Here is a 17,010-nt window from a genome sequence, read left to right as displayed (position 1 = left end):
TTCATAGTTCTGTCTTATGATATTTATTTGTGGTTTTCAGGAATTGATAGAAACCAATATATTAGAAAAGAAAACTGTGTTGCTGAAAATAGGGGATCTATTATCTACTACTTTAAATTCAGCCCCATCTCCCTCCTGCCTTTCTGCAAAAGAGGAAATGTGTGTATATATGCCCAACTTTATCATCCTACCCCATAATCAAGGCTTATTTAGAACAATTAATGTAGTTTTTATTGTTAAGATCAGATAGAGCTATCTGTAAAACAGAATTTGCTGTAATATCTAATTGCATTTGGGGACTAAACGATTTTCATTAGAACATCTAACAGTGACATCTAGAGGTACCTGAAAAAGGAGCCTCATGATGGAATTAATTGCTAATATAAGTCAAGTATTCACATACTTCCAAACCATCAATTCAGTCACACAGGCAGGTCTGTCTAGCAACAAGGAACTTAAGTGTTTGGGCAAATCCATCAATTAATTAAACAACAAATATTTATTAATCACCTATGTTTTTTTTTTTTTTTTTTTTGTCTACATTATTATTGTCTACATTAACCAATATTTTTCTTTTTCTTTTTTTTTTTTTAATAGCCTTTAATTTACAGGATATATATACATGGGTAACTTTACAGCATTAACAATTGCCAAACCTCTTGTTCCAATTTTTCACCTCTTACCCCCCCCACCCCCTCCCCTAAATGGCAGGATGACCAGTAGATGTTAAATATATTAAAATATAACTTAGATACACAATAAGTATACATGACCAAAACATTATTTTGCTGTACAAAAAGAATCAGACTCTGAATTATTGTACAATTAGCTTGTGAAGGAAATCAAAGATGCAGGTGTGCATAAATATAGGGACTGGGAATTCAATGTAATGGTTTTTAGTCATCTCCCAGAGTTCTTTTTCTGGGTATAGCTAGTTCAGTTCATTACTGCTCCATTAGAAATGATTTGGTTGATCTCGTTGCTGAGGATGGCCTGTATTAATCACCTATGTAACCACCTGATGTGCGAGGTGTTGGGGATACAAATACCAAAGAAGGAAATTATATCTACTCAAAGAGCTAGCATGGGAGAGGGATAAAGACATATATTCATTTAAATTTTAGCTGTAAAAGAGGAAATTTAGCTATGGAAACTAAATTACTACGTCTTTTCAACATGCCCAAAGAGAGCGCTATAGAAAAGCAAGAAAGGGGAAGAGTACAGATATTAAATAGCTTTTCTCCCTTGTACTCCTACCTTATTCCCTACTCCCAACTAAAATTTTAAAAGCTATCACCTTAGGATAACCAGTAGTTGGACTTCCAATTTACAGAGTCAAAGAGCCACTTCTAACTAAGCAATAAACAAAGTCCTACCAAAGAGCAAGCCTAAAGTTGCAATATAAATGCCTTCATAAAGGCAGAGTATTACTCTGAATTCAAGTTCTATTTAAAGGGATTCTGAGTGTTTCAGTAGGGTAGAAGAGAAAAAAGCAATTATCTAGAGATGATTAAATGGGGGAGGAAATACTGGGTGATACTGCAGAAGAACCCACTCAGATTTAGACTGAGTATGATTTTCAAGATAATTTTTGCTGATGATTGAATATAAAAGATAGCATGATATTAGGAGAGAGAGAACTAGTTCTCGAGTTCAAATCCTGCCTCTACCACTTTCTTGAGCAAGTCATTTAATATCCTTCAGTCTTAGTTTCCTTAATTGTAAAATAAGAAAGTTAAATTGGGTGGTCTTTGAAATTGCTTCAAGCTCTGTAACTATGATCTATAAATGAGTCACTTCCCTTACACTAAACAAGTGGCTTCCCCTACCTGGGTTCCAATTAGAAATCTGGCACAATTAATGTATCGGGACATATAAAATAAACAATACCAACCTGTTGGTAGAGCCATTGTAACAGTAGTTTGGGAGAAAGTCATAGTTGAGTTCCCAGAACACATGAAGAGTAATTCTTCCATATGGTGCCGACACATTATGATTGGCTTCTCGAAACATTGCATCAAAGCTGTCCAAGGTCATGTACTTGCTCAGTAGTTTGTGGGTCATACGGTTTATTTCTACAAGACCATCCAGTTCCTGATCACAAAGAGATAAGAGAAATGAGTTGAAGACAACAAAGATATAAAATATACAACTAGAACATGACATGGCTAATGCAGAAATATATTTTGCATGGTTTCCTTTGTATAATGGGTTTTATATTTCTTGCCTTCTCGATGGATTAGTAAGGAGGCAAAAGGAGGTAGAGAAAATTAGTAACTAAAAATTTTAAAATAGACTATAGGTTGATAGTAACAATAAACACAAGAATAACAGCTTATATTTGTAGGAGACTTTATTCAATATTTCAGCCACCATTTTTTTTTTTAAAGAAGGGTACAGGAGAGAAGGGGCTGAAGCAAATGGGGTTAAATGACTTTCCCAGGATCACACTAGCTAGTAAATGTATTATATATGAGACTGGATTTGAACTCAGGTTCCCTGACTTCAGTGCTGATGCTCTATCTAGTGCTCTATCTAGTGCTCTATCTACCTGCCCTCAGCCACCATTTATTAAGACACTATCAGAAGCAAAGCTCTAAGGACATATAAACAAAGAAAAAAAAAAAAAAAACAGTTTCTGATCATAAGGAATTTACTCTATACTAATTTCTTAAGTGCTCAAAAATTATCCTTTGGAGCAGAGTGAAGAGAGATTTCTTTTCTGCCTTTCTACATTTGATTTTAAGGATTTTATGCCTTAATACATGGTCAATTTTTGTGTAGGTTCCATGTACCGCTGGAAAAAATATATACTCCTTTCTTTCTCCATTCAATTTTATCCAAAGGTCTACCATACCTAAATTTTCTAAAATTCTATTTACCTCCTTAACTTTTTTCTTATTTATTTTGTAGTTCGATTTATCTAGTTCTGAAGGAGCAAGGTTGAGATCCCCCATTAATTTAGTTTTGCTGTCTAATTCTTTAAACTCTCTTAACTTCGTGAAGACAGATTTCTTAATCCTAGATATGACAGGGTGAGAAATACAGTTCTAAGATAATTCAAAAAAAGAAGTTTTGGATCAAGTACATGCAGTAGACATATGATGACAAATGAGAGTCATATCTTTAAAATTTTATTTTATATTTAAAAATTTTAATCACCAGGCTGAGTTTTGATTTTTCAAAGCTAAAAACTTTAACATTCCACCTAATCTGCCATGACTGGGATTTGTACATGAACTACAATAAGCAATCTTTTAAATTTCTCAAAATCCTGGTCATAGGCACTTTTAAATCCAGATATTTTAAACTGCATATCTCTAGGCTTGGCAGTGACAAGCTACCTAAGAAGGGTATCCCATACAATGGGGGTCAGCAAACTTCAGCCTCTGGGCTGAATGTCTCAAGATTTGTTTTGAATTATCTATAAACTAAGAATGATTTTTACATTTGCATATATACAAAATTTTAAATAAACAGATGTAAAAACCAATTTGTAAGCCCTAGAAAGTAATGGGCATATCCAGATTTGGCTAGTGGGTAAAAAGTTTACTAACCACTTTATAAGTTACACCAGCTTTAAACACTTGCAGAAATTTATCCATATCATATAGACCTAGAAAATTCACTATTACACCAAGATTTCAAGATAGTTACCTATCTGGTAATCATATATTATTAGGCAGATTCTGACCCTAAAATCAAATTTAGTCTGGCAATATAAATAGTTCATAGCTCTAAACAACAAAGAAGCCCTTAAAAGTATTTATCACTGGCCTAAGACAGCTTGCCTGTTGAATTTCTTTGTAATAGAAATAATGTCTAAATCTAAATTTCCTTGACAGAAAAGACTTAACACTTACTGTTCTTTGCAAAGAACACTATTTCTGGCTAAAATACATGCAGAGAATAAGGTGGTGTATAAAATGGCCAACTCAATTATGAGCACCAACACGATTAACTTTCTGATTCTGATATATATATGTGTATGCATGCATATACACATGCATATTGCATGTACATATATTTGCATATATAGCATATATATACTTCTTAGAAAAAAAAAAAACAACCCAAATGATCCATAACAGAAACTCACAGTTACTTATACAAGTGTCTTCCTTCTCTTTTGCTAACAAATGTGCCTGGCACATGGCAGGCACTTAATAAATGTTAGCTGATTGTTAATAATTGTTAATTTTGTGATTTTAAAAAGAAACATTTTTTAAATTATATAAAAGAAAAAAAAGGGCATTCAACTGTATAACAAAAAGAAGCTGGGTCAAGAGAATGAACAATGTAACCCCAAGTGACTACTATGGAACAATGGTACTTACAACTATTGAGGTTAGATCCTCACTTTCAAATCTCCCAATTGCCAACTCCATTGACTTATACACAGCTGCTGAAATACGCTGGGTAATCAGACGATTGAGGTCTATTGACCTACCAAGAAGCTGAAAGAAAAGCGAACAAATGAAGCCAATTTTTTAAAAAAAGGTTTTCTAAATATCCTTCAAGAAACTGTTTTAATAGTTTAAATTTGATTAATACATAAGAAAATAGGTATTTGTATAAAAATATAAAATTTCATTGAGATCAAGAGAGTAAACACTTGTTCTAATTAATGTAGGTGTCATCATTGACACTTTTGTAAGAAAGGCTTTCCTCATAGCTAATGGAGTTTCCCACATACTGGAGTTTGGGAACCAGAAATGGCTAAATAAATGCTTTTGTTATTGTCTGTCCAAGGCCAATGATGTCTTGATTTGTGTACAAATTGGACTTATGTGAGACCAAGTTGAACAAAGTTCCCTTCAGTGAATTTTTATCCATCTTTTTCCATTTTGCCAATTCCACTTTTTAAGGAATTCTTTTCCCATTTAATATATTCTGTTTTTTAAGAGATGTTATTTTTTTCAATATTTTTCTGTACTTCCTTTACCAAGCCATTGACTCTTCTTTTGTGATTTTCTTGCATTACTCATGTCTTTTCTCAATTTTTCCACTTACCACTCTTACTTGATTTTAAAAATCTTTTTTGAGCTCTTCCAAGAATTCTTTTCGGGTGTCAGACCAATTCACATTTTTCTTTAAGGCTCTGAGTGTAGCAGTTTTGATTTTGTTGTCTTCTGAGTTTGTGTTTTGATTTTCCCTATCACTACAGTAACTTCCTCTGGTCAGATTTTTTGTTGTTGTTTACTCACTTTCCTAGCATAGTTCTTAACTTTTAATTTTACATTAAAGTTGGGCTTTGCCTCTAGGGTAAAGGATTCACTGGCCCAAGGTTCATGCTCTTTTTGTGTAACTGTTTTCTGAGCTAGTTCTGGGGCTTTTCCCAAGGTTCTATAATCTAAGGAGAAATGTGTTTCTATTGTCCTAGTCTGTGGTCTGATTTATGAATAACCACTCTTTCCCACCCCGGAACCAGGGTCCCTCTTTCCCCCTCAATGAATGCAGATTCGGGTGTGCTGGTGTTCCTCACTCTGGGACTTAACCAGGATCCACATGAGGGAATGGAGCCTTGCAAAGATACTCTGGTAATCTTCTGATCAGTTCTCAGATCTCCTTACTATCTGAAAGCTCTAGAAGCCACTCTGGGGAGCCATTATTCCCAAGAGTTGCTGCTGCTTTTTAATGTATGGTTTGTGTGGGACTGGGTTCCACTGTTACTCAGTGATAGACCTTACAAGTTGTCTTGGCTGAAAAATTCTTTCATTTCATCCTTTTGGGGTTCTGTTACTCCAGAATTCCTTTTGAGATGTTATTTAAAATTGTTTGAAAGGAAATTTGGGCAAACTCAGTTTGGTCTCTAACTAATTGATTTTCCTAAGCCTATATAGTAGTATAAAGCTGGATTATGAGTGCTCTTAAGCATTATTCCAGATAGCTTTCCACAATACTAAGTCCCTATTCAATTTGACACAAGATATAATCGGACCTACATTATGGATGGCTCTGCACTATTTATCAGCCATATTATTAAAATAATTATTGTAATGTAATGAAATTACCAATTTTACAGCAATTTTTAATAATTGAGATGGGGACAAAGAAGAAGAATGTATATTTATTATTAATATATTTATTTTATTATTATAATAACTCACATTTATGGTACACTTCAAAAATGATAAAGTATTTCAGTCACAACTCTTAGAAGTTGTCAATGTCTTGTCTTATCTACTTACTTTCCTTCCTTCCTTCCTTTCCTTTCTCCTTTCCTCCCTCTCTCCTTCCTTCTTTCCTAGCCTCCCTCTTTCTTTCCTTCCTTCCTTCCTTTCCAGATGAGGAAGTCAAGGCTCAGATAAACAAGGTAACTAGCTCACAGTACCACAGCTTTCAAATGATAAATCCAGGATTCAAATCAATTCTCTAGACTCTTAAGTTCAGCACTCATCCCATTGTCCCACATTGACGCTTTCTAATGGTTTTCCCTGATTCTCTTCTTAAGTTATTTAATTTTTTTAATGAGTGCTGGAACAATAAATAAATGACAGAGAAACTCATCAATTGGGTATGTGTGCTGGGGGAGAAGCATGAAGTCAAAATATTTTCACAGACTTAGAAGCAATGAATAAGCCATGGGAAAAAATAGAATAATAGAGTCACTCATACATGTCAACATCTTCCACTATGAATCTTCTCCCAGGGAAAATCCCCAGCAAGGGCTCTCTTCTCCCCCCAATCACTCATTCATGAAGGGCTTTCAATCACTTCCTGCAGGTAACTCATGAAGAAGGGAAACCAACAGCCCTGAGCAATTACTTCTCATAGAAATCTGTGAAACTCTGGGCAAGCAATCCATGACCATGAAAACACTAATGCTAACTATTATTAAAGCCATGTCAATGGCAAGTACCCCAGTAGGCAACAGAGTCTTCATTTGACTCTTGGGAAGGATATTCTCCTTGCTTAAAATTCATATTCTTTTTCCTTAACCTCTTCCTCCACCCCCCATGCTTCTGGTAAGATAGTCAATTTGAGATCAGATATTAATATTTATATGTTTCACTATTTGTTCATAATTGAATATGTTGTTTTTGCAACTTAAGCACTATCCATGCATTTGCACACAAAGCCCTGTCAATACTCATTTTTATATCTATCACCATCTAATGCTTTTACACTATAAAAGAAAAAACAAATTCACTTACTTGCACATGTCTCTGCTTTAGTAATGTCTCATAGCGGTTTGATGGCGGTAAGTGGATTGTTGCTCCTTGATTCTTGCATTCTGACCGTAACCGTTTATCAAGGAGCAAACTAAGATGGAAAGGGAGAGGGGAGAAAGTCTATCATCCAATGACAAATGAATAGTAAATTCTAATAAAAAATGTGAAATGTTTTCTTGGGCTAATGCCACAATCCTAATTAATACTTACCTTCCTGCCATAACCTTGTAATAGGCAAATATCTGGTCTGCTAATTTGTAGACAAATTGATCAAAACACAAATTCACCTTTAAAAAAAAGGAACATGCAACAAGCTTTTAAAGTATTAATAAATCAATAGCAATCACATTAAAAAAACACAAAAAAGTTCTAATTTTCCTTTCAACATTTAGAGGTGTCTTGACAAATAATAATTGACATCCATGTAGCCCTTTCAACTTGACAAACTATAAACATATGTTTTCTCAGTTGGTCAACCCTGGAATTAAGTACTATAAGATATTATTCACTCCATTGTACAAAGGAAATGAGATGCAGAGAGATTGAATTGTGCTGCAGATCAGATAGTTACTAGTAAATGTTAGAGATGGGATACAAAACAAGGTTCTTTCTTATGCCAGGGTCCAGCGTTCTACCCACCATGCTTCCCCTCGAAAAGAAGAGTCTGATATTACCACTAATTACTTAGAATCATGGAATTGTAAAGTTGGAAGAGATTACCTAATCTAATGTGTTTTTTTTTTAAAAAGGAGAAACAATTCTTGAGAGCTGAAGCTACAAAATAAGTTAATGGAAGAGGTGAGATTAGAACCCAGTCTTATATGCTCCCTTTTTGATAGTTTTCTTAACTATGGCACACTGCCTCATGATCCCTTCAACCTAGTTCCAGGTTTTAGGGAGCCCTAAAGAAAAGACACACTAGCTTGAAAAATGTACTCTCCATGCTTTCCCCCAAAAGATTGTATGGCTCAAAGTCATAAAATATGAAAGTTAGAAAGTTCCTTAGAAAATACTATGATGAATAACTAAACAAATTGTGGTACATGAATGCAATGGAATATTATTGTATTATTAAGAAATGATGAATGTGTTGAATACAAACAAATAGGGAAAGTCTTACATGCAGTAATAAGATAAAAAAAACATCATGACTAATAACTGTAATAATAGCTACAAAATTATAATGATGAAGTCCGATTCCAAAAAAGATACATAATGTATCTTTCATTTCTCCTTAGCAACAAATTCAGGATCATGAGTATTGGATAATGCATATAAGACTTTTGTGATATGGTCTTTAGCTTTGTTGAAAATTTTTTCTCTTTCTTCCTTTCTTCATACTTTATAAAGATGAGTTAAGGAAGAGAAATTAACATAGAAATATAGATGACGTAAAAAAAAAAGCTATCTTATTTTTTTTAAGACTTCCTTTTTAAAAATTTTTTATTTAATAGTCTTTTATTTACAGGTTATATGTATGGGTAACTTTACAGCATTAACAATTGTCAAACCTCTTGTTCCAATTTTTCACCTCTTACCTCCCTCCCCCTCCCCCAGATGGCAGGATGACCAGTAGATGTTAAATATATTAAAATATAAATTAGATACACAATAAGTATACATGACCAAACTGCTATTTTGAAAAAAAGCTATCTTATAAACTTATTTTTAAAGAATGCTGGGATGATCATTCTAATAGGAGAGCCAACTGCTCTTATAATATATTGTAGAATTCTGGAAAATTATTTCTATTACCTGCTTAGACCCCTAATTTTTGTGAGATTGATTAAAAAATGATTGAAGAATAACTTTTTTTAAGTCATTCACCTACCAAATACCAAAAATAGCAAGTTACAACTGCACTGACAATTAGTTAAAATAGTACTCAGTAGCTGTATCCTTTCCCTTTCTTAGTGTCTTGTCCATTGAAATCATATTATTATAATTTTAATCTACTTTGCATTTATTGATGTCTTTGGTCTTTATAACACATTGATTTTTGTATATATATTCCTGACCTCCACTAAGTGGGTCTACCTTGAACAAAAATCTTAAAGTTGAGTCAAAACAATGTTTCCACCACATCTGAGAGCAGATACAAAATTTCAGAGTTACTCAGTTCTTAAAAAAAAAAAAAAAAAAATACAGGAAATATATTCTCTCAACTCTTTTGTGGAGCCAAGCTAGTCATTATAATTATGCAGCATTTCATTTAATTTTGCTGTTCCCTTCTCTTGTTCTGTTACAGTCATTGTGTATCTTCTGTCATCCCCTATTTTGCTTGCTCCATTCAAAATTTTCAACAAAGCGAAAGACCATATCACAAGTCTTATGTTATATGCAGTATCCATTTGCTTACATTAAATTCCTCTAAATTTTCATGTTTCCCTAAATTCAATATATTCATCATTTCTTCCTGCCTATTTACATTCCATTTCTTCTACCAAAATTTGTTAGCTCTTCCACAATTGATAAGTACAAACATAAGTGTTTCTTTTGCTTAGCTACCACACAAAGTACAACAATAACAATAACATACTACATCTTTCTATCTTTGACCTATTTGAGATGGTTATCTAATAATGGTATCTTTGGATAAAAGGGATGTATTATGAGAAATCATGCTATTAAAAATGATGATAAATAATCATAATAAAGATGATTAAGTATTGATTTTATTTTTATCAGTGATATATTAAAGTCTCCAGCATTTACATATACACTTGTGTATAAGGAATCCTATTATTTATTAGTTGTAAAAAAAAAATTCAAGAGATATATATGAGGATGATTTTTAATCAAACCCAGAGAATCAAGGGAAATTAAATCAAAAATAATTCACCATGCTTAAATAGTTATTGGGAACCAAAGTTAAAGGCAATTCTGAGAGTATATATCAAAGAACAACTAAGAAAGATCATTCTCCAAGGCCTGGATAATATAAGCAATGTGATCCCATTATATTACATATATTCAATATTTTCAGTTTTTTTTGTGATACTATCCCATTTGCTGTTTCACGTTATTCTCAAACAGCATACTATATCTAGCATTGGTAAAGGTAGGATGGTATAATGGAAAAACCACTAGACACAGAATCAAAAGAGCTGATTTTAAAATTCTGACTATCAGTGAATAGTCATGAGATTGGCAAGTCATTCAATATCCATGGGCCTCAGTTTCCTTATTTGTAAAAGGAAGACAATACCATTCACCCTACTTATCTCACATGTCAAATCAGTTCATATATGTCAAATTCTTTGCAACCTTAGAAGACTATCTATATAAAGGTTAAGTATTATTTTTGCATATTAATTATTTATACTCAATAGTTTTCAACATAGAAAAGAACCTTCAAGAGATCACTCTATTTCTGGCTCAGACTAAGGTAAGTCAGTATCAAGTTTTAGAAAGAAGCACAATTAAGTATTGTGGTTTAATGGAATAAGATGTTAATTAACATTAAATTTATGATTTTCACAGAACAAAGTATAGAATTGGGATCATCAAATGGTTCAAATATAATTTGTAAATGTGAAATATATTGAAGATTTTTGGTTGTGCCTGAATCTATGATTTCATTGCCTTGGAGTGTTCCTAGTCAACAAACTTCATCAATCAATGAAGATCAATAGAGAATAGCCTAGAAGAGATATTCCAAATATGATGAAGGCCAAAGTTCAGGAGTGTTATATATGAAATGATTTTTAGACTCCTATTTTATTCAATATTATTTAGTAGTTGTACTTGTTATCTTAGTTATACTTGTCTATATACATGCATTTGTCTAGCCTAATCAATTAATATAAGTACATACTTAACATATATTTAAGGATAATTAGATAAGGTTATATAGATTCTTTCCTACTTTAGGCTCCAAAACTTAAAACTACAAAATTATAAATTCACTTGCTTGTTATTAAGTTCACCACTTAACTACAGGAAGCTAACTAGAAGATCTCTACCCTTTCTTTGGGCTGAGTAAGCAACCAAGCCTTAATGATATGCAAAATCCCCCAACTATTTTTGATTGTTCCTCTATCCGCATAGTTCCTTTGTTGGGGAAATGGGTCTATGTTACTTGGCCAACAGGCCTATGAGCCCTTGACCAGTAGATGACTCTGTCCTTGCATTGCACTAGCTACGTACAGCTCTCTATTGCCTGACGTGGGGTGAGTGATTGGCATTTACTTTTACCATTTTTGGATATCTTTTACTGATGATTGTCCATCAGCAAGAACTAAAAGTTCTCCTGGAAAGTCAAGATGCAGGTCTACCAAGCAATAAAACTAAGGCACTAGAGGAAAGGGGCATTTCAGATAGTGAGAAAGATGTTAAGGCCTATTTACTATAGCAAGCCATGGCCCTTTAATAGTAATTGGCTGGGAGCTTTGCCTCAGTAAGTGGTTTTCTTGTGGATTACAGATTTTTGTGTCTCATATTTGCTTGAACCAGATTAAAATACAATTGGGAAATATTTAGGCCACCGAGTTCCTTGCATATAGTATACATTTTAATCAATTTTTGTTGAATTAAAAACTATTTGGATAAACAGAACAACTTACCTCTGCCTCAATTTCATCATAAAGAAATTGCTTTTTGAATTTGGTCAAGGCATAATGAGCACTATCATTATACAGGTCCAAAGAGTAAAGTACATACCTGGAGTAAGAAAAAATAAGGTTTTTAATCTATTTTCCCCAAATTTAACTGATGCTTTCAAACTAGAAACATAAAAACCTCACAAGAAAATTAACTCGTGATTTACAAAATATATAACTATTCTTATGAACTTGTAACTTTTTATTCTAAATAAGAAAAAGAAATGTCTCTTTCAATAAGGAACAAGCCGGTGTCTTTACATCTCCACATTCCAACATCCTCACCAGTAGGAAGGCAGGGACAGGTTTTTTTTTAATCTTTGTAGCCCCAGGACCTAAGAGAGTGCTTGAAGATTGATGTAAAGAATTAGACTCCACTTCAGATGGCTTATTTAGTTTTTATGATAGGTAATGGCCTTCAGGAGACCCATCCAACAGTATAAAAGCTTTGGAAATGGAATGACCATCTGAATGATGTCAAAGGCACAGGTAGTCGACTCAGGAGAGCATTAGACTTGAAATCAGAAAGACCTGATTTCAAAGTTAACTTCAGACACTTGTAGAAAGTCATTTATCACTTGGCAAGTAAAGTGACTTTTGTCAGCCAGTTTCCTTAAATGTAAAATGGAGACAATAATCTGATTTTGGCTTCACTGGATTAGAATTGGAACCTTCTTGAAAGTAGAGATTGTTTCATTCTGTGTGATTATATCCTTGATAGCCAATACCAGGTTGGGCAGATAGTGGGTGCTTAATAAATAAATATTTGTTGACTGACTGATTAATTTTGTGTTTTTGTTTTTATAAAATAAGTCAACAACAAATACAAATTAGATGACAAAGCACCCAGTGTCCTCATATAAATTCACTAATGGAAGATGATGAGAGAAACTTACTCCATCATGGATGCTTCCTTGGTCTCAAGAATGTGATCTGTCAGGATCCATGGCATAGACATCTCAATAGGGAACTGGATCCTCCTGCCCATGGTCAATTCCAAGAAAAATTCTCTGAACCATAGCTGGGAGAGGTCACAGCATTGCTGAAGAGTTTCTTCAAGAAGTTAAAATCACAGCGCATTAGTCTTTTACATTACCAGAAGCTAACAGAAAAAGCAAGCTAGAATAGTGGCTGCCATTTATATAAAATGACAATGCAGAGGATATTAAAATTTCCCAGAGCGAGGTAGTGATGGGACCTATTCACAAGAAAGAAAAAGCAAAACCGCCCAAAGCCCTATCCCCAGGAAAACAAAAATTATGCATGTCCATATAAACACACATTTACAAAAGCATCCCTATAGGCTACTCAAAGCTTCTCTTTAATGGAAAAAAAAAAAAAAAAACATTACCAAAGGATCAATACATTGGAAAAATACAACTGAGTCCAAAGCTAAGAGGCAAGACAGAGGGCTTTAGTATATATTGATATAAAGCATTGTATCTGCAGAAAATTATGTCAGGTGAGCAGTAAATACTATTGACCTGCCCACCATTGTCAATCACCAGACTTTTGCCAATTCAGATGACCAAAGGTTTAGGGTTAGAGGAGAGTATCCTCATTTTACAGAGGAGGAAAGTGAAGTCTGGAGAAATTAAATAATTTGCATGTGGTCACATAATTAATAAATACTATATGGGTTCAGAAGTTGGGTTCTCTGACTCCATCCATACTTCTCTTTGCACTGCACAATTCCCACCCTGATATTGATATGTCTCTTGGCTAAAGAGCACATTACAGGAAAAAAAAAAAAAAGACTTTTTTTTTTTTTTTTTTTTTTTTTTTTTAAATAATGAAAGATGAAAAAGGGTTTGGGCAAAGATATGAAGGATCACTTTTCTTCTCATGAGAAAAAAAAATTCTTTACGGACTACCAGTAAGAAATGGAGACAACAGTTATCACACAATACAGATGGGCAGTAATAAAAATAGTTGAAAGCTTTGTAAAAGGATATTTAAGATTTTTTAAAATGCCTTCACGATTCTGCCTTCTAATACACGTATTATTGAAAACAAGCATGAGAGCAGGACAAATACAGCACTTTAAAAGCCAAGTGCCAGGCAACAAAATCAACATGACAGACAGCACAATGTGGTGGTGACAAAGACTAGATACATCTGATGGCAGTAGGCGAAATCTACTGGGTAGCATGTTTCCGATTACAATTCCAACAAGAACTAAGGGATATCCTGAAGAAAAAGAAAAACATCAACTTGGTTTGCCTCATCTTGGAAGTGAGTTACCATCTTCCAAATATCAAGTCTAGACATTAAACACTTGTCAATGCTACAGTGGGTATGAGGTTAAGAAATGCTACATTTCATATTACATGGTGTTCCTTACAATCACACTCTGGTCTAAAATTATAGATATTTAACAATCATAATAAGTCCTGGCTTTTGCTAAGGTGACAAAACAATAAGTTACTATATAGTTGTTGCCAAGAGTGCCATAGCCAGGGAAGAATTAGCTTAAAAAAAAACAACAACCACAAGAAAAACAACAAAACAGCACAAACACTGAATTATCTAACGTGACCATGGTGCAAAAGTTACAACACTTCACTGTCCTGGGTGAGTAGAAAACAGACTAGAGCAAAGTTAACTCTTAAGCAATCGGAAACATTCTGGATGGTGTTAGCGGTGTTAGGACATGCTTGCTGAACACTGATCATCTGTATCTCTTACCACTGAAATTTATCAAATGAGTGTAGAAGAATGACTCTCGATGAAATTTTTCTATGTCCAATATGGTGGGCCCCTCAAGGCTACTTCTCAAAGTTTTCTTGGAACCACTTTTGTCTGCAATGAGGGACTCTAGCATGGTTCTCACCATGTAAAGCTGTATCATTCAAGGAAACATTCGTAAAGGGAGGGGGAAAAATACACATGGAACATTAGTTGAGCAAAACTGAGAAAAACAAAGAAAGCGACTGCTCGGCTACAAATTGATAATCCCTGGGGCTTGTCAAGGAAATGGTTCCCCTTCAAAGAAGGGGTCCACAAGCATCAATGTGGCTATCCCACGTGGGTATCCCATGATTGGAGTTAATGAACCAATGGAGAAAAAACTGGCTTTCTCCTTTGGACAATACATCAACTTCTTCATCTAAAGAGACAACTTGTAGCGGAACAGTTCACCTTATTGCCATAAACTTTTAAAAAAAATAATGTCTTACCACCAAAGGTTAAAAGAGGTGGATAGATGTAGGACTGCCTCAGAAACTTGTTTACCACATGCAAAAGCTTTTCCATTCCCAAAGACTTGAGCTGCTTCAACAGCTCAACAGAGTTCAAGGACTCTGCCATAGTGCGCACCATGTAGAGCTAAAAACCAACAGACAGGGAAAGGCGGGGGAGAGAATCCGTTAATAAAACACACGTGGGTCAATTAGGAAATGGAATCAGACAAGAGGAGAAAATAGATTAGTCTGTTAGGTGTGGAAAGCAATGCAGTCAACATGCAAGTGTAAACTTAGCCACCCAATAAGGGCAAGCCAAATCTAAGCTATCGAATTCAACCCCCCTTTTTTAAAGCTTTGTGGAGACTTTAAGATTTCAGATAGTCAGCCTTTTATTTTTTTGCTGACATTTTTCAAAGAGATTTTTCAATATCACTGAAGATATTACAAACGACACCTAACAGAAGAGATCAGTCAGAAGTATTTAGCCCCAGAAAAGGAAAAATAAGACAAATGACTGAATAAATCAGTTTGTGAAAGGCAATGATCACAGAAAGCTGCTGAAGTTTAAGGCTCAAACATACCAAAGAGAAGAGAACATTGATGGTGGTTTAATAATAATGAAACACTAAAAGCCACAAAAACTTACAATTTTAACTTTTGTTCTTTACAAGATTAACATTTTGCAGATTTCCATACATAAAAACCATGACCACATATTTTGAACAACAACAACAAAACTACATAAAAGCACAATATAGGAACTGTTTATAATCACATTTATACATAGCTCTTCACCCAAGTTTTCAGGAAGGGAGATTAAGTAGGTAAATGAGCTTCTGTATGCAAAGAAAGAAATTTGGAAAACAAGTATTTTTTTTTTTAAAATAAATTTGTTTGGCTGTGTAATTTCCAAATTTGGATTGTATTAAAATAAAAATTGGCCAAGGAATGGGAAATAAGATTGGGAAAAGTCATTGTCAATGAGTAGGTCATTATATAATCAAAATGACATATTTTCATTATTTTTATTCAGAAGAAGAAAGGGAAAGAAACAAAGAAGAGCAATTTGACATTTTAATTTTCCTTTCAATGCACTATTTATAATAAGCTTCCACCTTTAGAATTACCAGCCTAAAAAAATATCCCCAGCTCTACTGTAGAAGATATATACATTGGCACAGGGTGAAAAAAGAGGAATACCTGGGTACTGGATGGGCCCACTGCTCGTCTTGGAACTTTAATGTCAAAGCCAGTCTTTGGATCCTTTTCTCCTCTTAGAGCAGGATCATTGAAGGGCTCATGTCCTGCTTCCCAGTCACATACTGTTTTCCTGATGGCCTGTAAAACACTGAGCATACCCAAAATCCCAAAACATTCGATCAGCAAAATTGGATGTCAAAACTTTAAATCATTAAAGTTTAAATTTATTTTAAAAGTATTAGCTCATTACAATATACCTTATACAGTTACTCTCATTAACTCCAATTTTAAAGGATGAGGGAAAGACAAATGTAGTATGAAGGTCTCATTTTAACACTAAAGCTTTTTTCTATATGGCTTTTAAATAAATGTGTGTGTGTGTGTGTGTGTGTGTGTGTGGTATCTGTACACACATACACATATTTTACAAAGGAATAATTACATCTCTACCTAAAAGTTTACCTCTTAAGTATAATTCAAAGATACTACTTAATAATACAAAAACTAATTTTTAATATTTATCCAGTCCTAACTTACACAAACAAATTGTGAGGCTATGGACAAGTTATTTAACCTCCCAGGATTTTAGGTAACTTTTAAAATATCCTTAAATTTCAGAGAAAGGGCCCAAACCTACTTTGTTAGAGGTAATTTGCTCATCTGGAAGTTCCCTTTATGAATGCAACCACAGGTACAGTCTCTGCCCTTTTATAAGTTAAATTCACTTTATTTCTACCAATTATAAATCAAGGGAAAGAGTAGTAAATTAAAATGAGTAACATGAGGAAAAGCTAGCTAAAAAAGAAGTGATCATAACAAAATAGCATTCAGCAATCCCTGTCTTTACTA

The 17,010-nt window shown here is 33.9% G+C and overlaps 1 protein-coding gene across 2 annotated transcripts in view; it reads right to left on the bottom strand.

The window, feature by feature from the left end:
- The window catches only part of CYFIP1 (cytoplasmic FMR1 interacting protein 1), a 159,885-nt gene that overhangs the window by 57,549 nt on the left and 85,326 nt on the right, over nucleotides 1–17,010 (bottom strand). For both annotated transcript variants that reach the window (XM_031959085.1, XM_003765622.3), the window contains 8 exons: nucleotides 16,162–16,309; nucleotides 14,465–14,618; nucleotides 12,673–12,829; nucleotides 11,741–11,837; nucleotides 7,386–7,462; nucleotides 7,158–7,266; nucleotides 4,338–4,457; nucleotides 1,895–2,094 (listed from right to left, as the gene is read on the bottom strand). In XM_031959085.1, coding sequence (XP_031814945.1) covers nucleotides 1,895–2,094; nucleotides 4,338–4,457; nucleotides 7,158–7,266; nucleotides 7,386–7,462; nucleotides 11,741–11,837; nucleotides 12,673–12,829; nucleotides 14,465–14,618; nucleotides 16,162–16,309 — 1,062 coding nt within the window. The remainder of the gene's footprint in view (nucleotides 1–1,894; nucleotides 2,095–4,337; nucleotides 4,458–7,157; nucleotides 7,267–7,385; nucleotides 7,463–11,740; nucleotides 11,838–12,672; nucleotides 12,830–14,464; nucleotides 14,619–16,161; nucleotides 16,310–17,010) is intronic.

Source organism: Sarcophilus harrisii, chromosome 3 (genome assembly GCF_902635505.1).
Source record: "Sarcophilus harrisii chromosome 3, mSarHar1.11, whole genome shotgun sequence".
NCBI lineage: Eukaryota > Metazoa > Chordata > Mammalia > Dasyuromorphia > Dasyuridae > Sarcophilus > Sarcophilus harrisii.
Note: the sequence above shows the minus strand (reverse complement) of the source record. Positions and strands in the feature narration are given on the sequence as shown.